Source organism: Acomys russatus, chromosome 10, assembly GCF_903995435.1.
Source record: "Acomys russatus chromosome 10, mAcoRus1.1, whole genome shotgun sequence".
Lineage (NCBI taxonomy): Eukaryota > Metazoa > Chordata > Mammalia > Rodentia > Muridae > Acomys > Acomys russatus.
The window spans coordinates 51,035,536-51,060,730 of record NC_067146.1 but is presented as its reverse complement, the minus strand read 5'-3'; the positions used below and the strand labels follow the sequence as shown (position 1 = coordinate 51,060,730).

The window sequence follows — 25,195 nt, the reverse complement described above, 5'->3', positions numbered from 1 at the left end:
CCTGCAATAAAGCTCAAATGCAGAATGTTGAATAGCTCTAACTTTTTACTTACTTGTTTTGCAATAAAGTAACTTTCTGTTTGGTCAAAAATGGTTTAAAAATTTCGTATTTAAGTTACATTTTTAAAATTAGTGCTGTCCCTATTGTGGTGCATCTGACAGCATTGTCCAGCTGTGAACTGCTTGCTGCATGGCTTACAGTCATGCAGAGCTGATCAGTATAGAGGGAGGATGCTAACATGCTATCTGTTTTTGTTTCTAGGACAGTGAACTTTGACATAATAAAATACTTGTATGATTTCTTATGAAAACAAGCTTCAAAGCCATATGGACACTGTGACAATGACTAAGCCAAGCTGTGTTCATCCAACTACTCAGCTGGCCGGGGAAAGGAGTTCTTTGGCTCTATTGGATTTGTCCAAACAGGTGCTGGCCCAGCATGGAATCTGATGAAAATCCTCTGATTGGTCTGGGTAGATATGAGCAGAAGACTATTTACCAGGGGCCCGGGAGTATTTGGAAGCAACGTGTTAATTATAAACAGCAGGGTTTGAACACAATCTGTTCTACTCTTAATGATGTTATCTTAACACTGAGATTGCCTGAAACCCATTTACTTAGGACTATGTTTTGCTCTATGAACTCTCCCCTGCGCTTTGAATGTGCCAGCAGCCCTTGTTTATATGCCCAGGCTTTTCACTTCCTCTCCACAGGAGCCTCTGCCATCTCTTGCCAAAGCAGATTTCCTAAGGCCATTATTTTAAAAGATCATAGTTGGGAAAGTATATTCTATTTTTGAAATCTAAGCTGTATCTGCTTACCTTTTTACCCTAATTTTCTCAAATACAGGGCAACTTGCTCTATGTACACAAACCAGCATTATGTCTAATGTCACGTGCTAGCTTGACAGTACTTAGAAAGGAAAGGCTTTCCTGCTCACGCTCACAGTCAGCCTGCTCATGGCTTCTTATCAGCATATTGCCTGCCTGCCTTCCTGCCTTCCTTCCTTCCTTCCTTCCTTCCTTCCTTCCTTCCTTCTTTCCTATAAGTTGCTGGATTTTGAGCACTCTACAATAAAATTCTTAACATTAGTCATGTGCCTTTGTTCTGACTACTTTACTTGTTCATATTTTTTACATAGTTTACTGTTACCATTAAATGAAAATTGAACAGGTTTAAAGTGCTTAATTGTAATCTAGTTTAAATTCTGGTGGTATTTTTCTTCTTCATTCCATTTTTTTGAAGAAAAGTTCTCACAATAGGCATTCCTAGGTAAGAAGCCTTTTTATGTAGTGATTTTCTGACACTTTCTCATTTTCCTCTTCCTTTTATTTTCAGGGAAGGAGAAGAAAGAGGAGGGATAATGTTGTGTTATGCTTCCCTGTGTAAGATGGGAACTTTCCAGTCAGAAGGGTAGCCCCACAGCCAATGAGTGTCCTTCCTCACTCTCTTCTAGGAACTTGTTTCATTGCTTCCCGGGATGTTTGGTGAAGGCAGGACCAGGGAAAAGCTGAGCACAGAACAGAGTCACATTTGGGTTTCTAAATATAGAGATCTGTGGACAGTAGGTAGCCCTGTAAGTGGCCATTCAGAGCAGTGGCTCCTGGACAGGTGAGTAGACAGTCCTGTAGGTCCAGAGCAGTGCCTCCTGGACAGGTGGTTTGGACTCCTCCAACTTTGCTAATCATGCTGAGTGACCTGTCATGCTTCAAGCTGAAGTGTGAGGTAGAAACTGAGATAGCAGAAAGGAGAGCTGTTGGCAGATAGGAAGTGAAGGGGACAGAGTTTCCGGTGGCAGACACCACTGTTCCTCACTGCCCCTGGTCACCTGTCTTATAAGCCTTCTCACAGCATAGTGCCAGCCCTAGAGGTGGCTTCCCTCCATGCTTCCCTAGTGACGTTACTCTGCAGTAAAACCCTTCAGAAGTTTGCTGTTTTGTAATTTACTTTCTAATAGCTTTGCTAAATGTCTCGGTAATGTGATCAATTTATTTAAATGAAGACTAATAGAGCTTAATACGCATATTAGCATTTTAACAAGGGTCATCTGCAAATGAAATCTTCTCTCTGGAAGATAAATTTCTCCAATTACAGGAAGAAATCTTATAGTGAGAGTCTTACTAGCTAGTAAGCAGATATTTCTGTTAAGAGAGGAGGCACCTTACGCTGTCTTCTCTACCTTCTCTGCCTGGTCTAAAAGTACTGTAGTTGGTTCATGATGAAAGTTACTGACTGGATATTTAGCTTTTCATATGTAGCTCTTCAACTTCACACATTTCTTAATTTACCAAGAGCCAGGCCACAGGGCTAAAGGCCACCCTCGCTCTCCCTCCTTTCTTGTCATTGCAGTCCCTGACCAGCCTTCGTAAATGTGGAAGTTCTTTTTCAGCAGCTCTGGAAAGGGCACTAGCATACCTAGCCACACTGCATTAAGCCTGAATGTCACCAAAGGATCAGTCTCCTTAGTAAGGCAGTGACTTGCTCGGAAGTCATGGAGTCGGACTGCCTTGGGACAAACCAGCTATATTACAGTGTGTTTGTGGCCTCAGTCAAGTTAGTTAACCCTTTCGCACCTCTTGTCTTTTCATTGCAGTGGCTGAGGTCAGTGTCACATCATGCATTAAAGGCTTAGTCACCATTCTCCAGCACTACTGCATGGTGACAGGGAGCTAGGTCACTGAAAGTACAGCCTGGAAGGTGGTACCAAGACTACCCCCTTCTCCCTCTTTGCTTCTTGGTGGTCATGAGTGAGCATTTCCTTCCATAATATACTGTTCAGCCACAAATTCCCAAAGTAGTTGGGCCAATGACTTGAATTCTGAGCGGAAACTCTCAACCTGTGAGCCTTTTCTCTTGTTAATGGATCATTTAAGGCATTTTGTTACAGTAACGCAAAGCTGACTGATAGTCATTGGAGAATATAGTCTACCTCATGAAGTTGGTTCACATGATTAAATAACTTTATTAGCTAAAGCAGATTTTTTTCAAGTGGGGGCAAATTAGTCTGCCAGCAAACATTTAGCATTTCTAGAGATGTTTTAGCTTGTCCAGTTGGATCACTTGTAGGGAGCAGAGAGGCTAGGAATGTTGCTAAATATTAAAAATACATATTCTATAGCAAAATTAGTCACCAAATAATGGGTGAGAGAAAGCTCTAAGTAGACACTTCTTGCCACCAAATAAAACCTCCATTACCAGGAAGGGGTTACAATCAATTGATTTGTTGACCAGAGGGACTCCATGGAAATCCCTACAACCTAGGCTGTTGCTAAGGCTACTCATTGCTCTCCACTAACACATGGTAAGCCTTATTCCTGAACACAACACTCACATAATTCAATAAACAGATGCATAGCTGTTGCCTACCTAGAGCCTTCCCTCCTACTGACTAGTGGTCATGGTGTTGGAAGGTACTCTGCAAACTACCAGAGGAGAAATGTAGACACCAACCCAGCTACAAACCCTACGGTCTACAGAGAAGTCCTGCCTTCAAGATACACTGGTACAGTAGTGATACAAAGCTTATGGGAGTAACTGACCACCCTGTGACTGGATTTAAGGTCAATTCTGCTATGCTCAGATCGGTGGAGTGCCCACCCACCATTAGAGAAGTGAGAGTAAGAGACCTTGGAACATTCAGTCCTAAAAAATCTTCATCAGATCTCTCCCTTCAGGCTCAGGGAACTCTGCAGAAGAAGAGATGGAGAGATTTTTAAAGAGCCAGTGAGGATGGAAGACACCAAGGAGACAGGCCTTCTAGACAGCAGGGTTGATGTACATATGAACCCACAGAGACTGGCAGCATGCACAAGTCTAAGTCATATGGGATGCCAGTACTGTAAGGGAAAGCAGACAGCCTCCATCCCTAACCCAGAAACTATCTCCAATTAATAGCCACTCACAAAGGAAAAAAAATTTTTCTCCAATGGAGTCTCACTGGGTATAGAAACCACCCTTCAGGGCAGGTCCCAGCGTAGCTGTTAGACAGCCAATACCAGATGAACCCAGTGGTGTTTTTTGCAGGGTTAGGTTTGGTTAGGTTTTGTTCTTTGGGTGTCGTTGTTTTGTTTTTCATTCATAGTACTTTGGTCTCCCATTTCCCCCTTACAGGTCTTTTACTTATATAGTATGGTTTCAGATTTTATGTCTTTTTGAGATTTCTGTGTATATGAGTGTGTCTTTTTAGTGCTTTTTTTTAGTCTCCCCCAACCCCAATTTAGGTTTGTTTTTATTTTATCTTAATCGTTTTTCTTAATTTTTAAAGAGACCTGTGTTTAATAATGAGAAGAGCAATAAAAGACGTATGTCTGGATGGGTAGGGAGATAGGATCTGAAGAGTCGAGGGAGGGGAAATGAACTGGAACATATTGTATGATTAAAATTGTTTTCAATTTAAAAGAAAAGAATGTGCATTGTGCCAAGGTTGAGAAGTCCTAACCTAAGTGGGTACCAGGCACGTGACAAGTGTTAAGTGTTAGCTGTCCTTACAGAAAGGAGTGCTGTACCTCAAGAAATGATCCCTGAAAAACGTGGCGCTACTCATGCTCACAGTATCGGGTCTCTTTATTTTTAGGACTGAAGAATTTTTCCATTTTACTTGTTTTTCAGGATCCAATGAGAACGTGGAAAGTTTAGCAAAGAGACCAAATCAGAAAACAGGTAGCCTAGGACTTACATTGTTTGCCATCAAGTATAATGACTGGAAAGCTAAGAATGTATGTCTAACCGGCTGAACTAGCTAACTGCTGATATATATAATTAACATTTTCTAAGGTGAGAAAAACTAACATAGTAAAAGAATCCATTCAATATGTATCACTCTGCCCATACCATACAGAGAAAACCAATGTACCAAGTCTAGGAACAATGCATCCTTTATCATATTAAGCACCCAGTATGTTTTAAAAATAGTACACAGAATACAGGAAAGACTGTGCAGTCAGCTGTGCCACTTCCTCCGTTGCTACCTGAAGCCTCTTGTTGTGGTGCACTGTAATTGTTTGCAGCTCACACCTTCCCCTTGAGCAGAATGCCGGCTTGGAGGCAACTAGACAGGAGCTGATAATCTGGCTTCCTATTCTGCATCTTTACATGTCGTTGCCCATCATATGTGAATAGTGTCGATAATTTTGCATGTAATTTCAGTCTGCTGACACAATTTGCTTTCAAAACTGCTTAGTAGAGCTCAAAAATTTTTTTCCTATCAAGATAACAACATTTTGCTCAAATTTGCCGTTAACTGCCCTGAATACACAGTTAGAGCTCATTTTCCAGCAGTGGCATGCATTCATGAGGCACAGTGTGAGGAGTAGGGATTTGGTAGAGCAGAGAAAATTATAATCAATTCATTCATTTAACTGCATGTTGATGCACAGTAATGACAGGACTTTTCAAAGGCATTCCAACTGTTTGAGTAAATAGCGGGGGCTTTGGGATGTGGGAAGAGCCAGGGCTTTTGAGGCATTAAAGATCTGCTAGGGTTTGAGATAAAAGTAATCTTTCGTTGCCCTTTCAAGAAGTTGGGGCTCTGATATAATGATAATTTTCTTAATACGGCATGCATGCATAAAAACTAAATACTAGCTACTTGCCATATAATGCCTTACGTATAAGGGGTACAGAAGTGAGCATTGGAGGCAGATCTGTGGAAAACAGGTTCTACCAGTGTTGGTAGGGCCAGCCTTTGAAACAGGACCTCTTGGGGACCCCTAAGCCTGTGGGGCAGAGAAGATTACGGGTTCAGTTTTAGACATGTCAGCATTGAGAACCTTGTGTGAAGTGGCTACTTGGATCTAGGTTGCGAAGCACCACCAGGACAGATGAAGTTATTTCATGACTTAGACATCTTAGTCCTCAAACCCATGCCATGAATGGGAGAAACCACTGTTCTTCAAGAACTGCGAATTATGTATACTTTTTAAAGTAATAACTCTCTACTATTTATATCACTCCCCCATTCCCTCCAGTTCACAAAGCTATCATAAGAAGCTAATAAGATCTATTTATTTATGTATGGCCCCAAAAGGAAAACAACAAACCCAGCTGCATGGAGAACCTTGGATCACATGGTTGCTCCCTGTGTTTCCTCACCTTTCTTATGGCTGGGCGATGGGCTGGGAGAGCCAGCGTGGTAGTCAGAGGCTGTGCTTCCCGAGCAGGCAGCACTTTCAGCACTGTCTGCCTAGGCCGTGACTGACTACCCCTGCATAGAAGGAAAGCAATTAGGCCAACTTGGTGAAAGACATATACAAGAATTTGTAGACGTATTAAGTTACTACACCGAGCATAATATACTGAAAATAGAAATGCATAAAATAGTATGTCATGTCAAATTTGCAGTTAGTATGGTGGAGGCAGCTGGATCCCTGTGTGATCACTAAATGTTTTCCCTTCCCTGCTTCCCAAACACAAGGGGCATCCAGATCAGTGTGGGGAGGACACGGGAAGCAAGGACGGTGAGTGTCAGAGAAGGTGGAGGTGCTGAGAGCGGGCTGTGAGGAAGGGTGTGGGCATTGCATAGCGTGGTTCCAGCTGTGTGAGCTGAAGGCAGATAGCACAAGCAGAGGATTCAAACATCAGGCGTAGGTTTTACCTGCTACAAAGAGAATAGGCCTTCCAGAGCCACAGGAAACAGGAAAACCAGAGAAATAGTAGTGCCTCGGATACAAGTGCCAGAAGTGGTTGTGGTGAGATCTTGATTCTAGGCATAATTGGAAAGAAAGTTCCGTGCAACTTGTTAAATAATTGCATGTTAATTGTGAAGGGCAGAGTAATTGGTAACTTCAAGTTTTTGGCTAGGTTGTCTGGAAAGACAGTTGACCCTTGCTGAGCTGAGGAAGACTGAGTAGAGGAGGGTTAAATATGGGCAAAGAGAGGTCAACTGTGGTTTAGCCTTCCAAAAGTCACGTGTTGAAACTCATCACCAATGTAATGAGTAAGGCTCAAAGACGTCTTTCCTTTTAAGTTAACAACACTTGACTCACTTGCTGATAACTGCCCTGAATACACATGTTACAGTAGTGGCATGTGCTCATGAGGCACAGTGAGAAGTAGGGTAGAATATGGAAAAATATATTAAATCCATCCATTTAACTGCGTGTTTGTTTGCTTTCTGGCTTTTGGTTTTTTTTCAAGACAGGGTTTCTCTGTGTAGCCATGGCTGTCCTGGACTCAATTTGTAGACCAGGCTGGCCTCAAACTGAAATCGGATCTTCCTGCCTCTGCCTCTGCCTCCTGCCTGTTGATGCAGAGTTCAGTTCTTGTGAGTGAATTAATAACATAGAAAAGGAGTAGAGGATACCCTCACTCTGTTTTGACTTTCCCTTGAGCCTTGTGAGGACATAGCATCGTCTCTTTTGCCCTCTGCCACTTCTATAGAGACATCATAAGAACTTTGTTTTTGGAGGATGCAGCATATGATACCATGCTAGAAGTGGAGAGCAACCCTCACCAAAGACCAGTTGCTGGGACCTTGATATTGGACTGCCCAGGCCCACAAATGGTGAGAAAAAGACTAATTTGTAACTACCCTGTATCAGGTATTTTGTTATAGCAGCACAAACAGATTTAACAAAGTATCTAAATGGAACCTCAAAACAAATGTCAAGTTTAGAAGGAAGCACTAAAGAAGGGAAACAAAGGAACCCAGGCTGGTGGCTCACGCCTTTAATCCCAGCACTAGGGAGGCAGAGGCAGGCGGATCACTGTGAGTTTGAGGCTAGCCTGGTCTACAAAGCGAGTCCAGGACAGCCAAGGTTACACAGAGAAACCTTGTCTCGAAAAACCAAAAAGAAAGAAAGAAAGGAAGGAAGAAGAAGAAGATGAGGAGGAGAGACAAATTCATGGGGTTACCATTGCTTAAATATAAACATGTGAAGAAAGTGTATACATAGTGGCTGACCCCTGTGATTAGGAAACAGCACCTATTTGCTGGGGAGGGGGCAGGGAGGCGCAGGAGTTCTAAGAAGTAGACCCCCCTGCTCTCTGTCAGAAACCTGTGGTCATTCTCCATGGGAAAATAGGACTCAACTACTATTCAAATTTTAAATATGAAATTTTCAAGTATTAACTTATTAATAACTATAACTTTAAGTAGTTTTTGTGGAAGTGAAAAAACAAGGAAAATGTCAGCGAAGATCTGAATGGATCATGGTCTTAGATATCAGTGTGAGCCATCCCCAGCCCTAGTGAGATGACTTCTAAATACTGACTTCGCAGATTAAAGATGCTAATTAAACCCCAAATGATAATTACTTCTGAATATTTACATTCTTCCCACTCCTAAAGTATAAAAATAGTGAATTTTACCATTAAATGTAAACTTTCCCTCGAAGTAGGTTTAACATGGGATATTTTTATTGCCAAACTCCTTTCTTCCCCATGATGAGCCTGGGTATTGTGCTGTTTCTCCAGATCGTGCTCAGTAGTGCTCAAGTTGTGTAGTGGGGTTTGAACTGGTACGGCGGAGAGCTTTGAAGACTCCTGACGACATTTGCACACACGGGACACACGTGATACATATGCACATATATGTACACTTTCCCCACCACATACACAAAAAGAAAGAGTGTCCATAGCAGCTCTAGTCATCATATTCAATACTAAAAGCAATTAAATATTCACAGAATGAATTTTAAAACCACATGTTCCTATAAGACTGTTATTTCACATAAGTAAAACATTATATAAAATTAAAAGAAGCCAAAAACTGGAAACTTTAATCTGTGGTCATCCTCTAGGTGTGGTTCGTTGTGAAGGTGGTAGTGGTGACTAAAAGGGGATATGGCAGCTTTCTGGAGTGGTACAATCATCCTTTATCTGGATAATGTAAGTGCTCGTTACAGAGGTGCCATTGGAAATTAAGTGGAATTAATGTACTCCACATTGGACTTAATAAAACCAACAAGAAGCCTTAACTGTCCCATGGTTCTGTGGCTGACATAATATTGAGCCATCTTCTTGAGTCAATGAGTACTGCTAGCTCAGGGCTCAAAACCCGAAACCAACCAGACAGAAGAGAGTAAGGGAAGTAACTGGCCACTGACCTGTTCGAGCCAGGCCTGTGTTTCTCTTTCTGGACTTGCTTTTGGGTCAGGCAGGGGACACGGCTGAAGCTGTGGCCCCGCAGTGCAGCTCAGCTTAGCTTCTGTCTCAGGAAGGCGTGAGCAACAGGCGGGGGCTCGTGGGGGTCAGTTGTCATGGGAATCTGATTGTTAGATGCTGATAGAGATGGGAAGCAACTGTATTCAGCATAATGCACTGCTTATAGAGACCTGCACTGCGTAATGCTGAGAGGGCATAATGGACTCATTAAGAACACAGCAAGACTTTGAAAATTATTTCCAGAATGTCATAGCCTTATCTCAGTAGACTCACAGATGTAATGAGTAGCAATTGTTAGATATGTATATTAGGATAAAACCATATGGGAAAAGCCTCTTGTAAATCATACATCTAAAAACGTACCGATTAAAATAGTAAGTCCACAAAAGGATCTCCAGCAGCAGCACTGAACATTGTGGTGTGCTCTGGGGGCTGAGAGTTAGGTCAAGACTTGAGTGAGGTAGATTTTGTAAATGCTTCCAAGATAAACAGTACATTTGTGATTTGATAATTCTGATTGTAAGAGGGGCAGCAGCAGTGAAATTATAAACAAAGGAAAGAAGAATCCATAACAGAAAATACACAATAAAAATAAACAAATAATAACCAAAGACCATTGGGAAAAAGTGGTACCCATCCGAGTCTTTCTAGGTCTGACAGTTATTTTCTTTAAGGATCATTCAGCTGTATCCTTGATGAACTCAGGGGTGTCACTTATGGACATTGTCTTTGTAACCAGGTTCTACTAAGTATTTATTATTGGCTGAAAGAGACCCAGAAACTGAAGTGCCAGAGTGTGTGCCAGATGATGGAGATTGGGGAGTTTGCACATCACCCTCCAGAGGCAAGCTGGCAATCTAAGTAGGCAGCTCAGGGCACGGTTTTCAGTGTCATGTGTATAATCATTCCAGTTAATTCTTTTCCTTCAGGGCCTCATCTCATGCCAGGTAATTGCATCAAGCTCAGTGATGAAAGATTTAAATGAGGATGCTTACTTACATTTTTTAATGCCTATAGAAACCTAAACCAAATACAGATTTATGGCATGCAATTTTGGTGAAAAGTAAGGACTGTTTAGAAAAATCAGTCATATTAGGTAACAGGGCCAGAAAGCAATCTGACATTGTCAAATGACACAGGCAGGGCAGCATGATTTATGATCTGGGATCGTTCAGGTTTAGTTCTCTCTGTGTATAACTTTCCCTTACAACAATGAGTCATCTTTAAGTTAGTATTTTTGACAAAATTCTGAGCCAGCGGTTATAAGCGTTATAAGGGAAGTCGTGGCCATTGCTGATATTCTGCAGAAAGGAGTAGTAAAATAAAGAGAAGCCCAGAGTGTAGCCATAGGTGTTTGCATCGTGGATGCCAATGAAGAGATCTGTCTCTCAAGGCAGGCGTGGGTGCAGGTGGTGTGAACCTGGAATCCAGGCACTTAGGAGGCTTAGGCAGAAATATTCTGAGTTTGAGGCCAGCCTAAGCTAAGTAGTGACACCCCATCAGTCTCTGCTTTCTCTGTCTCCCTCTCTGTCTTTTTTCCCGTGTGTGTGTGTGTGTGTGTGTGTGTGTGTGTGTGTGTGTGTGTGTGTCCGCGTGTGTGTGTCCGCGTGTGCATATAATGCATAGATTAAACCTAACAAGTAGGTTAGAGGAACTTGAGGACATTCTGAGTTTAAGTTGATTAAGAGGCAGATTGAAGTGACTTGAAGGATGAATTCCAGATAAGGGAATAAAGAATAAAGATTGGTTTCACATTCCAGAATCTTTTTTTTTTTTTTTTTTTTTTTTTTTGCTATTTTAATTTAATTTTTTTATTTAATTAATTTATTCAGATTACAACTCAATTGTTATCCCATCACTTGTATCCTCCCGTTCCTCCCTCCCTCCCGCTTTCACCCTATTCCCCTCCCCTAGGTCTAAGACCACGGGGGACCTCCTCCCCCACTATATGATCATAGGCTATCAAGTCTCACCTGCTTATTCTTCCTCTGAGTGCCACTAGGCCTCCCCGTCAAGGGGAAGTGGTCAAATATGGGGCACCAGAGTTCATGTCAGAGTCAGTCCCCACTCTCCACACAACTGTGGAGAATGTCCTGTCCATTGGGTAGATCAGAGTAGGAGTTTGATGTTTACTACTTTTATTTGTCCTTGGTTAGTGCAATAGTTTTAGCAGGACCCCCTGGGCCCCGATCCACCCATCACAATGTTCTTCTTGTAGATTTCTAGGACCCTCTGTATCCTTCTATTTCCCCATCTCCTATATTTCTCTTACTTAGAGTCCCAATACGATGTCCTCACATCTATCCCAATCTCCTGGTAAGTGAAGACTTTTGTGGGACATGCCTTTGGGGCTAGTGCCCAATTATAAGTGAGTATATACCATGTGAGTCTTTCTGCTTCTGGGTTAACTCATTCAGTATGATCATCTTAACTCCAAGAGGGAAACAGCTGTTATCAGCTCCACTGTCTCATCCGAACGAGTCATACACTGAATTCCCTAGTACCTTAGAATATGACTTTATTTAGAAATAGAGCTATTCAGATAAAAGAAGTTACCAGGAGGTCATTAGAGTGAGGCGTAGCCCAGTATCACTAACACCTTCATAAAAGAGGAATTAAGACACAGACATAGGGGCTGGAGAGATGGCTCAGAGGTTAAGAGCACTGAATGCTCTTCTAGAGGTCCTGAGTTCAATTCCCAGCAATGACATGGTGGCTCACAACCATCTATAATGTGATCTACTGCCCTCTTCTGGCATGTAGACAGAGCACTGTATACATAATAAATAAATATCTTTAAAAAAAAAAAAAAAGACACAGACATAAGTTCAGGAGAGTGCTGTGTGATCATGAAGATGGCAGCCAGCACACAGGGGGGAGGCATGGGCGCTCAGCAGGGACTGCCTGTCCTGTCAGTGCCCACATCCAGCTTCCACCTCTACAACTCCTGATGCAGGCCCCACTGCTTTAACTGACCAGTCTATGGTGCTTTGCTACAGAAACCTTAGGAAATGAATAGGGTGGCACAGAAGGTATTTGGAAAACCGGAGCGTTGAGAAATGCAAATCTCTTCAAAGCGATTATTGAAAATTGAATGTGTTTTCATTTTAAGAATGAGAGAAGAGTACAGAGTAGCCATAGGGACCTAAGTCGGGAATGGCAGATGGGACAAGATGCTGAATGGGATGAGCTTTAGTTAAGGGGGTTTCTGATTTATGGTTTTACATTTTATTTTATATCTAGGAGTGTTTTGTGGGCTATAGTGTGGGTGCTGGGAACTTTACAACTGTGCCCTTCACCGGGGCAGAAAGTGTTCTTGACCTCTGAGCCATCTCTCTAGCCCCCAGAGCCAGGGGTTTTTCCGCTCAGATAGCAGTTTACAGCACAAAAACACATTACAACATGATTGCCTGCACTCCACATATACATAATTTATATTAAGCTCCACCTACTCTTCCTGTTTGCAGTACAAATCAAATAAGAGCAAAGTTGATAGAAAAATACAGATTATTATTTAACGTAATATATATGCCACAAAATCAAAGTTGAAAATGCTGGTTATAATCAATTGTGTTTGTCAATACACAGTGTAAGAGCTATCTCTGGGTTCCTTGAAAAGTATAAGTAAGTATAAGGTTGTGGTCACTCCCCAAAATAACCTTTCCACCCCAATGGAAACATGTTGGAGAACCCAGAACACTCTGTTACTTAAAAGGTTAATGAAGATGTTGAGAACAGTGCCCCTTGAGGCTGCCCTGAGCAGCCCAGGCTTCTGCTGAGCAGGTGGGGTGCATTAGTCATCAGCCTAGTTACATGTTGTCCTTTCTTTAGTACTTAGTTACATCAGTTAGTTACACTAGCTCTGGAAGGGAGGCATCCATACCTTGTTCCAGTAGCTAATGTCAACATGCCCTTAGAGCTGAGCTCTTCCCTGGAGGTTGGGGGAAAATCTGTTTCCTTTTCCATCTTCTGGAGGCCCCCTGCGTCCCTTGCCCTGGTCCTTTTTTATATTTTCGAACTCACCTGCACAGCATCTTTTTTTTTGTTTTGTTTTGTTTTTGTTTTTGTTTTTGTTTTCCAGACAAGGTTTCTCTGTGTAGCCTTGGCCGTCCTGGACTCACTTTGTAGACCAGGCTGGCCTCGAACTCACAGCGATCCGCCTGCCTCTGCCTCCCGAGTGCTGGGATTAAAGGCGTGCGCCACCACGCCCGGCTCTGCACAGCATCTTTAGAGCTCCTAGTCTGTCCTCCTCACTGCCTCGCTGGCCTCTCCCTCTACCTTAGGAGAAGACTTGGGATTGCATTAAGCTCACCTGAGTGACCCACAGCAGCCTCCCCAGCTCTCTAGCTGCAATCTAGTCTCATCTGTAAGGTCCGTCTGTCTGGGAAAGAGAACCCCCAGGTTTCAGGGAATAGGATAGAGACAGCCTGGGATGAGGCATTTTGTGTCTTGTATAAGGACTTCCTCTTTGTGAAAGAGCAAAGCTGCCAGGGTCTAAAATACCATGGTCATCAGGGACCTAGCCTGACCGTAGGATACTCCTCATCTGATGCCTCCATGTGAGTGACCCTTGTCCTTGCTGACAAGTGTCTCCCAGTGATGGAGATGGATGCAGGAAGCAGACTCTTGTGCTGTGTCACCATCAAGGAAACTGGTACAGGAGAAGGGCAGACAGGCCATACCCACCAGAGTCAAGAGTGGCTTTCTTGCTTCTGGTTGAGTGATACTGTGAGAGAGGACACAGGGCTCAGGGGTGGAAAAATAGTGAAATGATGCCATGTGGCCTTAGTACAGGTAAGAGGTTTCCTGTTGTTTTGGTCTGTTGGTGGTGGTGGTTTGGGTTTGTTTTTGTTTGTTTGTTGTTGTTTTTGAAACAGGGTTTCTCTGTGTAGCCTTGGCTGTCCTGGACTCACTTTGTAGACCAGACCAGGCTGGCCTCGAACTCACAGAGATCACTTGCCTCATGTGCCACCAGACGACTCCCCCCCCGCCCCGTCTGTGTGTGTGTGTGTGTGTCTTCCTGTCTGTCTATTTCTGTATGTGGGTATGTGCACCTGAGTGTAGGCACTCGAGGAGGCCGAATATGCTTGGTCCCCTGGGTCTGGAGTTACAGGAAGGTGACAGGAGTGATGGGATCTGAACTTGAATCTTTTTTTTAAACAGTGTGCATTCTTGCTGATGTTTTCATGATCTAAAAATATCTATTTAGTTGATTTTAAACTGCTCTTTTGAGATTATAATATAGTCAACATTATTTTCTCTTTCCTCCCTCTGATTGACACATCTACAACATAACTCCTACTCCTGAAGCTCAGGGATCATTTCAGAAGAAGGGGTAGGAGGATTGTAAGAGCCAGGGGAAGAAGGAGTTAGCCATGAGGCTGAGTCCCAGAGAACTGTCAGAAGCCACCCCATGAAGTCTCACCAACATGGCTGCCTAAACAATGACCGGGCTATGGACAGCACCAGCGTGAACTCTTGACCCCTGTGCCATCTCCCCAGATCTAGCTGTACTGAGCAGTGTGGAGCAGTGGAGAGGCAGCATATCTTTCAGAAAGAGCAAGGGAAAGGTCTCAGCAGGGAGCATCCCCTGACTGGGAATTCTTTGTCCTGGTTCACGTCTCTCATGCCTCCTCATTTTACTGTATGAGACCTTCAAGGCATCGCTTGCTTTGCTCTGTCACTCCTCTCTGCCCCTCTAACCTTCTTGACTGCTGTTTCTTCTCCCACTTGTGGGTGACATGCCTCTGGTGCTCTGGTAACTGACCAGCATAACTGAGCTTCTTCAGAGTGGTGGCCACACAGAGCCTGTGGGGAAGACCCCACTGCATACTACTTTTGTTTGGCCGTCATTAAGTCTTGACACAGTACCTCAAGTCCAACTTTTCTAAGAACTTAGTTTCTCAAAAAGATGTAGCTATGGAATTAAGGAGGAGGGTAGGCAGCCACAGGGAATGCAGGAGTCTATCTGTATAGTCCTACCTAGTATGGTTATTTAAATTTAAGTAGTGGAAACTACATTCAAACTTCACTTCCTGGCTTTACGAGCTACGTTTCAAGTGATAACTAGGGCCCATGACTAGTGGCTACTTCACCAGACAGAGTATATGCAAAGCATTTTCCTTGTCTCATGGTGGGTAGAACAAAATGGGGTTAATGGAGATGCTCAGAGCTGCATCACTCCTAACGCCCAACTTCTTTCATGGTCACAGTCAATGCCTTTGGCTGTGTAAGGAAGTGGCTGTCTCCTAAGGCTTATGAGGGTGTTTGGGGGTGGGCAAAGTCTCTCCTGGTGCAGGATCACCCTGTGTCCAACAAGGATTTCCAAAGTCCTGAAGTTTAGTAATTGTAGTAAGAGAAATCTAGTAATTATAGTGTCTGACTAAATCCTACCTCTGTTTAACATGTAAACTGATTTTCACAGGTCTTTTTACTACATTCTAAATCATCCAAGAATACAACTATTTCTGACCTTATGTGACATTTGTACTTTTCTGTTCAGAACTCTTCAAATGCCACTCACCATTTCAGAAATTTGACATTCACCATGATGGCACACACTCAAACTGCTGCTAATGTTTCAGGTTATTGACCCACAGTGATCAGTGGAAGTATAAGAGTCCAGCTAATCCACTACTCCATAATAACTTTTTGTACAGCTGAAAGTGAATATTATAGCCTTTGTATTTTTTCCTAGAATTAGAGCATTATTTTACTTTATTTAAACTGTTGGTGAAGGTTACATCACATAAGCATTTTGTTACAAGACAATTAAAGGGCCACTAGAAAATATTGTGGGTGCAAAGGGACCTCGCCCTGCTGAACAGAGAGCACTGGTGAGGCTCCCTGCTGAGGTATCCTCCTCCCTCACACCTACTGCCAAACTCGACCTGCTGGCTCTGCCCCTTCTCTCTAGCTTTTACTCTTTGTGAGACTCAGAAAATAAACAAGCTCCATTTTCAGTCCCATTTGCTCACTGTCCCCAGGCTGGAACACAGAGGTGGTCCCACTCTCTCCTTTCCCTTGACAGGTCAGAAGACTGTCATTTTATGTACAGTAAAATGAGGAGGCATCAGAAACCTTCCCCAGTTCTCATGCCTCTTCATCCTCTAGCCCGGGACAGCCCATCCTCCCCTCCAGCTTTTCTCCTTCCATCTACACTGAGTCTGAAGATTCACTTATGGTTTCTCACCCTGGCTACTTTCTCTATACAGCAAAGAATTAGACCCAGTGCAGACAGAGGTGCTTCAGCCTGGAGAAGTGACTCAGTCACACAAAAAAATGTTTGCCATGCAGGACCTGAGTTTGATTTCCAGCACCCACATAAAAGCCACATGTGGAAATATGTGCCTGCAATTACAGTGCTGGGGAGGCAGAGATATCTGGGTTCAGTGAAAGACCTTCTCTTAAATATAAATAAATAAATAAATACATGTAGGGAACAATTGAGGAATATACCCAGTGTCAACCTCTGATCACAAACAGAAGCACCCCATCACACACACACATACACAAGATACAATAGAATAAAAATAAACCACTGGTCAGATGAGGAAGAATCATGATGTCTTCACCGTACTTAGGATGCTGAGAACACATAACATGGGTAGGTACTGAGACTGGCTTTTCTCTAAAGGTAAGGAAACACATTTTATGAATGTAAGACACATTAAGTACCCCAGTGCTTGCCATGGCCAGCATCCTTTCTCTATAGTTAATGCCCCAGTTCTTGCCATGGCCAGCATCCTTTCTCTATAGTTAATGCCCCAGTTCTTGCCATGGCCAGCATCCTTTCTCTATAGTTAATACTCCAGTTCTTGCCATGGCCAGCATCCTTTCTCTATAGTTAATACCCCAGTTCTTGCCATGGCCAGCATCCTTTCTCTATAGTTAGTACCCCAGTGCATGCCATGGCCAGCATCCTTTCTCTATAGTTAGTACCCCAGTGCATGCCATGGCCAGCATTCTTTCTCTATAGTTAATACTCCACTGCTTGCTATGGCCAGCATCCTTTCTCTATAGTTAGTACTCCAGTGCTTGCCATGGCCAGCATTCTTTCTCTATAGTTAATACTCCACTGCTTGCCATGGCCAGCATCCTTTCTCTATAGTTAGTACCCCAGTGCATTCCATGGCTAGCATCCTTTCTCTATAGTTAGTACCCCAGTGCATTCCATGGCCAGCATCCTTTCTCTATAGTTAGTACTCCAGTGCATTCCATGGCCAGCATCCTTTCTCTATAGTTAGTACTCCAGTGCATTCCATGGCTAGCATCCTTTCTCTATAGTTAGTACCCCAGTGCATTCCATGGCCAGCATCCTTTCTCTATAGTTAGTACCCCAGTGCATTCCATGGCCAGCATCCTTTCTCTATAGTTAATACTCCAATGCTTGCCATGGCCAGCATCCTTTCTCTGTAGTTAGTACTCCAGTGCATGCCATGGCCAGCATCCTTTCTCTATAGTTAGTACCCCAGTGCATTCCATGGCCAGCATCCTTTCTCTGTAGTTAGTACTCCAGTGCTTGCCATGGCCAGCATCCTTTCTCTGTAGTTAATACTCCAGTGCTTGCCATGGCCAGCATCCTTTCTCTATAGTTAGTACTCCAGTGCTTGCCATGGCCAGCATCCTTTCTCTGTAGTTAATACTCCAGTGCATGCCATGGCCAGCATCCTTTCTTTACACTGAGCAACCCAAGTTTGAGTTACCTATTCTCCTTGAAACTTATCCCCAGTGAAGCTTCAAGGCAGCTTTGGGTCCTGCTATGCTGAATCCAGGAACAACTTGACTGTTTTCTTACTGCTTGTAGCCTGCCTTGCTTACAGAGGCCTCCCCGCCACTGTAGTTCCTGGCAGGCAGTTGTCACAGCATTAATTAAACTGGAAGAAAAAAGGCATTGCATGCCATTTTCTGTACTAGTTGCCTTTGTGTTATGGATGTGTCTCCATGGAGAATCTCATAGGCAGACTGAAGCAACTACCTGGGAACAGTGCAGAAACTCAGGCGGGATGCTATAAACAGGGAAAATGCAGCACACCAAAGTCTGTGCTGTGTCCGTGCACTGCCCTTTTTTTTTTTTTTTTTTTTTTAATGAGAAAGAGGGGTTTTCTGCTTTTCTTATTCTCCACATCATATTTCAACTTCCTCCCATGGTTTTGGGCATCTGCATTATGAATGCAGCACTTGTTGCTCTTATGTCCCGGCACTAGACTCATATGCTATAAAGAAAACAGTCCTACTTGTATCCATACAGATTGATACAATTTTAGATTTATGTTTCACATGTGCCAGGGTATATACTCACAAACTTTATCCATGTTGCATTTTAAGAAATATACAAGCTAAAAAGCAGAGTCCTTACTGTTCCCCAGTGGAAGAGTAGAAAGAAGGGCTTGATAATATAAGGCTTTATCCATCATACCAGCGATCAGCTCAGTGGGCCTCTGCACAGGTGAGCTTTGCAGATTCCACAGGTAGCCTCTGGGTGCCTTCCCCAGAAGGATGCTGGGACTGTACAAAGAATTCAGATAACCTGGAGCAGCAGGCAGAACTGAGAGGCGCATTGAAAGTCTAGGGCATTCAAGACACAGAATAGAAAACAAAAGCCGTGTCATCAATTGTCATGGAAGTTTGACAGTGCAGCTATATTTCTGTGGAACACAGCACACTGTCCTTCACCACAAATAACTTGAGAAGCACTGAATAAATACTACAGTTACTGTATTGGCTTTTTTGTTACATTGAACAACAGTGCAAATAGGTCTCCCCAAAGCCTGTGCTCTAGGCATCCCTGACTAAGAGCACAGAAATGCAGCTTGCAAGCACACAGTTTATGCAGAAGCATCTCCATTGAAACATGCAAAACATCACACTGAAGGTGAGATTATTTCTCAATCATCTTCCTATGATGTCACTCCTTTATTTAGGAATTTGTCACATTAAATGTTTCAGGTGGTTACCAGAGAGCAGAGACCAAAACAGCAAAAACAAAGTTTACATTCTACTAGAAGGAGACAAAGAATAAAAAGTAGATGTGGTCAGTACATCATAGAAATCCAGAGGAGTAGAAACATCAGAATGCCAGAGTCAGGGTACAGCAATGTTATTAAATGCTGTGACAGGCCTCACAGAGAACATGAGATTTGAATAAAAGTTTTATGTTCACGAAGGATTAGTCATATAGCTTAATGAAGGAAAACTGGTCCAGGCTGAGAGTAGAGTCCAATGCAGAGGCCTGGGGTGGCATATCTGAAAAGATTAGATGCCACAGAGTAGAAATGAAGCCAATGTAGAGCAGAGTAGCCAAAAGAAGAAAAGAGGAGATGACATCAGAAAACAAAAGAGAACCCTGATGTCTTAGAACTTCCCAGGTAAGGAGCATGGCTTCTATTCGAGTGAAAGAGGATATCATAGAATAGAGAGGCCTGAGGTGGTCTCTAAAATGGTTTCTCAGGGTGCTGTGTTTAAAAGGATGGGAGTCCAATTAGAAGGCAATTCTGAGTGAGGAGCGATAAGGTGTGGCCTACCCATGGTCAAGGTGGTAAGGAGCGATAAGGTGTGGCCTACCCATGGTCAAGGTGGCAAAGAGTGAGTAGAGAGTGCTGTGCTCTCACAGTGGACCTAGTGGAATGGACTTCTGCACCCACTGAATGCAACATGGAAAAGAAAGAGGAGTCTATTTCTAAAGTCTCATTTTCCTTTATATGCAAAAAGTGTGTGTGTGTGTGTGTGTGTGTGTCTGTGTGTGTACTTCATTGTCCTATACAGTGGCTTTCATTATGACATTTTCATATAAAGTACCTTGATGAAATTTACCCCCAATAGTTCCTCTTTTAATTCTATGATTTTGGTTTGTTTGCATGCATGAGATCAACCATGTGATTCATGTTTTTGAGTCTAACTTTCCTTAATATAGTGATCTCTAGTTCCATCCATTTTTTTCCCTGAAAATGATACTGCTGTATTTTCCTTCCCAGCTGAACAATAATCCATATACATGCCATGTTTTTTATCCATTTATCATTTCCTTATGGACATCTGAGCTTATTCCATAACTTGGCTGTCGTGAACAATATCACAATAAATGTGGAAACACAGGTGTGGTATACTAACTTTGATTCCTTCAGGCATAAGGCTAGGGGTAGGTATAAAACCACATGATGGTTCAATAGAAAATATTCAGTTTAAGAAGCCTCCATGCTATTTTCATTGTGGCTAAGCTATTTTACATCCCACTGCAGTGTAATCGGGTCCCTAATCCCTGCACTCTCACTAGCATTTGTGGGGGTTTTGGTTATCGTAGCAATTCTGACAGGGCTGGCATGGAATCTTGATGCACTTTTTATTGTATTTCCATAATATCTAAGGCAGTTGAACATTTTTTCATGTATTCCTTGGCCATTTATGTTTCTTCTTTTATGAACTCTCTACTCCATTAATTCTTTTAGTGGTTAAGTTTCTGAGTTCTTTGTATATTCTGGACAATAACTCCTGTCAGATGAAAAGCTGGCCAAGCTTCTCTCCCTTCTCAGGCTGCGTCTGCAGGCAACTCTGTTAGCTGGTCCTTCTGTTGTACAAAACCTCAAATCATATTTTCTCTCTGAACAACTGCAGACATGTTTTTCAGTGAAATTTGTCATATGTGAATACTATGTGGAAGAAACCAGCATTCTAATAATGAATTGTGGTCCTCTTTGGCGCTTATGTCTGATCTTTTATACATAGACAAAATTAAAGGGATTTTGTGCTTTCATTTATACATAGGACATAGGTGTATGGTTTTTCAATGCATTATCTTGGACATTAATCACAAAATAACTCTGGCACCATAATTTACCATCTGCTATATCTCTATATCAATATCTAGATAATATTATTTGCCATTGGCTCCTACCTCACAGTAGAACTTGAATTTGATCTGCCATTCTGGCTTACTTGTTCTTTTGGGTTAACTATGATTTTTATTAGAAAACTCAGTTTCAAGAAGCTCAAGGAGCTATTTCTTTAGGAGTTCCCTGATAACATCAGTATAGCCTGCCTTATTCAACTATGAATTCAAGGGATGACCCCTGATGACTGATGCCAACAGGCTCTCAAATGTCCACTGCCTGAAAAGCCAATGGAATGAGAACACCCTCAGAGCAGCCATTCATAAAAGAGCTATGCTTTTCAATTTTACTATATCTTTCCAAAGTCCAAACCCAAATGCTTTTTATCATGGAGCCCTGATGTGAGCAGGCTCTTGCAGCATTTTGCACTGTAGGGTTCTCTGACTTTTACAGCAATCCCATCAAGAAGCCATGAAGGTAGAACTCAGAGCTCTTCTCAAGCAACACCTCCTTGCTCCCCAGGTCTGAATTACTACCTCAAGTGACAGACTGGTGAGCAGCTTTGAGGTTTATGTGATTGGCCTAAGTCCTGCAGGATGGCTGATACAGCAGGAAGTTCAACTCAGATTGCCCGATGCAAAGCTCTTGGGCATTCATCAACTTGTTATTCTGCCTCTTAGTCTAAACCTGCCAAGTGGTCATCACATTCTTCCCCACCCCACCCCCACCAGGTCTCCAGATTCCCCTTGTGCAAAAACTCCATGGAAAGAAAGATGAGAACTGATTATCTCATCCTGTTTCTATAGTTTACCAACCCTGGGCATTTTTCTTGTCTGCATTGAACTTCAGCCAGCTTATTTTCAGGCAAACCTCCAAATTAGACAGCCAATGTATAAGATACAAAAATTGCTCTGTCTGAATTAGATGGAAAAAGAAAGACAACTGGGGATTCTTGGCACAGTGTGGAAACAGGAGGCCCAGGTCCCTTGCTGGTGTTTTAAGTGGTCTTCTATTGACAACAACAACAACAACAAAATCTTCCTGTCAGAGTTCACCAAATCAATGTCCTTGGTGGACAAGTAATTGCCACAAGCCACCTTTGGTTTTTCAGATAGAAAGAAGGATGGAGTCTCTACAGGCAAAGTGGAACAAAACTGCATCACTTCCACCTTCACATCCAAAACTTGAGTAGTGCTTGGCAGTGGTACCAGGAGCACAATGAATATTAACTCATCCAAGCTCAAGGGAGTCAAAGGAGAACACCAAAACTAGTCACCTAGAATGATCTTGTCTATCTCTCCTGTTCGTCTTTAGCCTCAGCTATGGTTTCCTTTATCTGTCCTTTCCACCTGCTTAGCGCTGTTCAGCTCTTAGCTATTAGGGATGCTGTGGACGCTTCAACCCTAAGGAAACCCAAAGGGGGGTACAAGAATCAGTCCAGAAATAAAGATCTAGAGCACATCTGGAGTAGGTTTCCAACTTCCAAAGGGAAGGAGATCAAAGGAAGGATGGAAGGTGGAAACCTAGAGAAAGATTTAGCAAAGGCCAGAGATAGAAACATTAAAGATGGGATGAATGGAAATGAGGAAAGAGAGGAAGGAATTCAAGCTCTCAGCCACAGCTCTAGAAGACCCACCAGTATGACTTGGTCCAACAAATCTCCTGTGTCCAAGTCGTTAGGACTTAGAGGATTTTAAGATATATAACAGGTTTCAAGAAAGTCATCTAAGTAGTCTTTTATTGAGCCCTAGAAAGGCAGAAACTCATCTCCCTGGAGGCCTGTTGTCTTCCTTTATAGAACCCTTACCACTTACAGATCCCATTTGTTTATTGGTCTGTCTCCTCTTACCTCTGAACTGAAAGGCAATCAAGGGCAGGGGCTATCTCTAATAGCTCTTTGTAGTCCCTGCCCTCAGTATAATTTCTGCCTCATGGCCAGCACTCTATAGATTGTAAATTAAAAAACAGAAAACAAAGTATCATAGAATGAATCATGGGGTAGATAGAGAAACATTTTGTGTGCATGCATAAACATGAAAGATTAAATAAGTCTAGGTAGGAGTCGTGGATTACTTTGGAGTAGGCATGATAACTGGAAACTGGCAAGAGGTAGGCACTTAAGAGTGGAAATGTTTTATTTCTTGATCTCAGTGTTCTTTGGAGCTGGGGAAGAGCCTCCACACAAGAGACCTTGCCTAGCATCTGCGCCGCCCTAGCTTCCATCCCATAACTGAAAACACAAGAATTTCCAGAGCCCTTTCTGCCTGTTATCTGTATAAAAATTATGGAGCTGTATACAGATTCATCAAAAGAGGTGGATGGAGAAGCTAATTACACAAGGAGTTGCTTCTGCCTTTTTTCTGTTGCTAAGTGTGAATTAAAATCACTTGCAGATGCTACAACAAGCCTTACGAGCATTCCCTGACCAGCATTCCTCCACAGCTCACTTTATTGCACTCTTCATCAACCATTTATTCTCAACAGATCAACACATCTGCATGCATGTACAAATTCCAATCTAATTAAAGAAATCTACAGTGTCATGTTTGCTGTTACCAGTTCTCTAAAATGTACACTGGGAAGGAACAAGATGTCTGTAAGTCAATAAATACTCAGAATGTCAAGTACTGAAAAGTGAATCGTGCCTCTGATTAATCGACTTTAATAATAATCATTTTATTTATATCGAGACCTCGCCAAGGTGTTTGGGGAGCAATAAAGCGATCCATAGCCCATGATTAACATACAGTGTGAGCAATACATAACCAAGCCCTCCCTAAAAGCAAAGCAAAGGGAGAGATGGATAGGCGGGTGTGGAGGTACAGGAAAGAGAATGGGCCGCAGACTTGGTGTCTAGACGGTGATAAATGCTTCGTTAGGAAGAGGGAAATTTCCCGGGTTTGGCCAAGCCTGTAACTTAATAGAGTTGCTCTGAAATACTGGTCTGTGGGGAGTCAGTTCTCACCCTACAGAGATACACACACTTCCTTCTTCCAGAGTCTGGTGGCAGGAACTCAGATAATAATCACATCTTTCCTGTGAGCTACATACTAGATATGAGTGGGATTTTTCATAATGATCCAAGCAGCAGAAGTTAAGGAAATAACTATAAATTATTCCTCACTATTGGTGTGGGAAAATAAAAAGAAAGAAAAGAAAGTCTGGAGGTTTTTTTTGTTTGTTTGTTTTTGGGTTTTTGAGAAAGGGTTTCTCTGTGTAGCCCTGGCTGTCCTGGACTTGCTTTGTAGACCAGGCTGGCCTCGAACTCATAGAAATCCACCTATCACTGAGTGCTGGGATTAAAGGCATGTGCCTCCACTGCCCAGCGGATAATGTTTTTTGCTATTTATTTATTTATATTATTAATTCACTCATTTTACATCTCAATAGTTATCCCATCCCTGTATCCTCTCATTCCTCCCTCCCTCCTGCTTTGTCCCTACTCCCTTCCCCTATGACTGTGACTGAGGGGGACCTTCTCCCTCTATACATGCTCATAGGGTATCAAGTCTCTTCTTGGTAGCCTGCTATCCTTCCTCTGAGTGCCACCAGGCCTCCCCATCCAGGGGACGTGGTCAAATATGGGGCACCAGAGTTCAATTTTAGATGAAGAAGCCAAATCTATTCAATGGAAAAAGGGTACCATCTTCAACAAATGGTGCTAGTCTAACTGGATGTCTACATGTAGAAAAATGCAATTAGACCCATATTTGTCACCATGCACAAAACTCAAGTCCAAGTGGATTAAAGACCTCAACATAAAACCTAGAGACACTAAATGGGTTAGAAGAAAAAGTGAGGAAGAGCTTGGAACACATTGGCACAGGAGACAACTTCCTGAACAGAACACCAACAGCCCAGGCCTTAAGGTCAACAATTAATAAATGGGACCTCATGAGGCTGAGAAGCTTCTGTAAGGCAGGAGACACTGTCAAGAGAACAAAGCGACAGCCTACAGACTGGGAAAAGATCTTCACCAACACTTCATCTGACAAGGTCTAATATCCAAAGTATATAGAGAACTCGAGAAATTAAACACCACCAAACCAAATAACCCAATTGAGAAATGGGGCTCAGAACTAAACAGAGAACTCTCAACAGAGGAATATCGGATGGCTGAGAAACACTTAAAGAAATGCTCAACGTCTTTAGTCACCAGCAGGTAATTTTTTTTATCAGCTCTTGTTATAAACATATTTTTGAAAGTGCTCATGAGGGTACTTACATGTGTAGAGGCCTAAGAGAACAAGAGAGGAGTTCTAAACTCA

General features: G+C 42.6%; 1 protein-coding gene across 1 annotated transcript in view; it reads left to right on the top strand.

The window, feature by feature from the left end:
* Positions 1–1,051, top strand: part of Orc5 (origin recognition complex subunit 5) — a 60,268-nt gene extending 59,217 nt beyond the window's left edge. Inside the window, exon 14 of the mRNA XM_051152120.1 lies at positions 263–1,051. Within this exon, the coding sequence (XP_051008077.1) occupies positions 263–308 (46 nt within the window). The 3' untranslated portion in view covers positions 309–1,051. The remainder of the gene's footprint in view (positions 1–262) is intronic.
* The last annotated feature ends 24,144 nt before the right edge of the window (positions 1,052–25,195 follow it).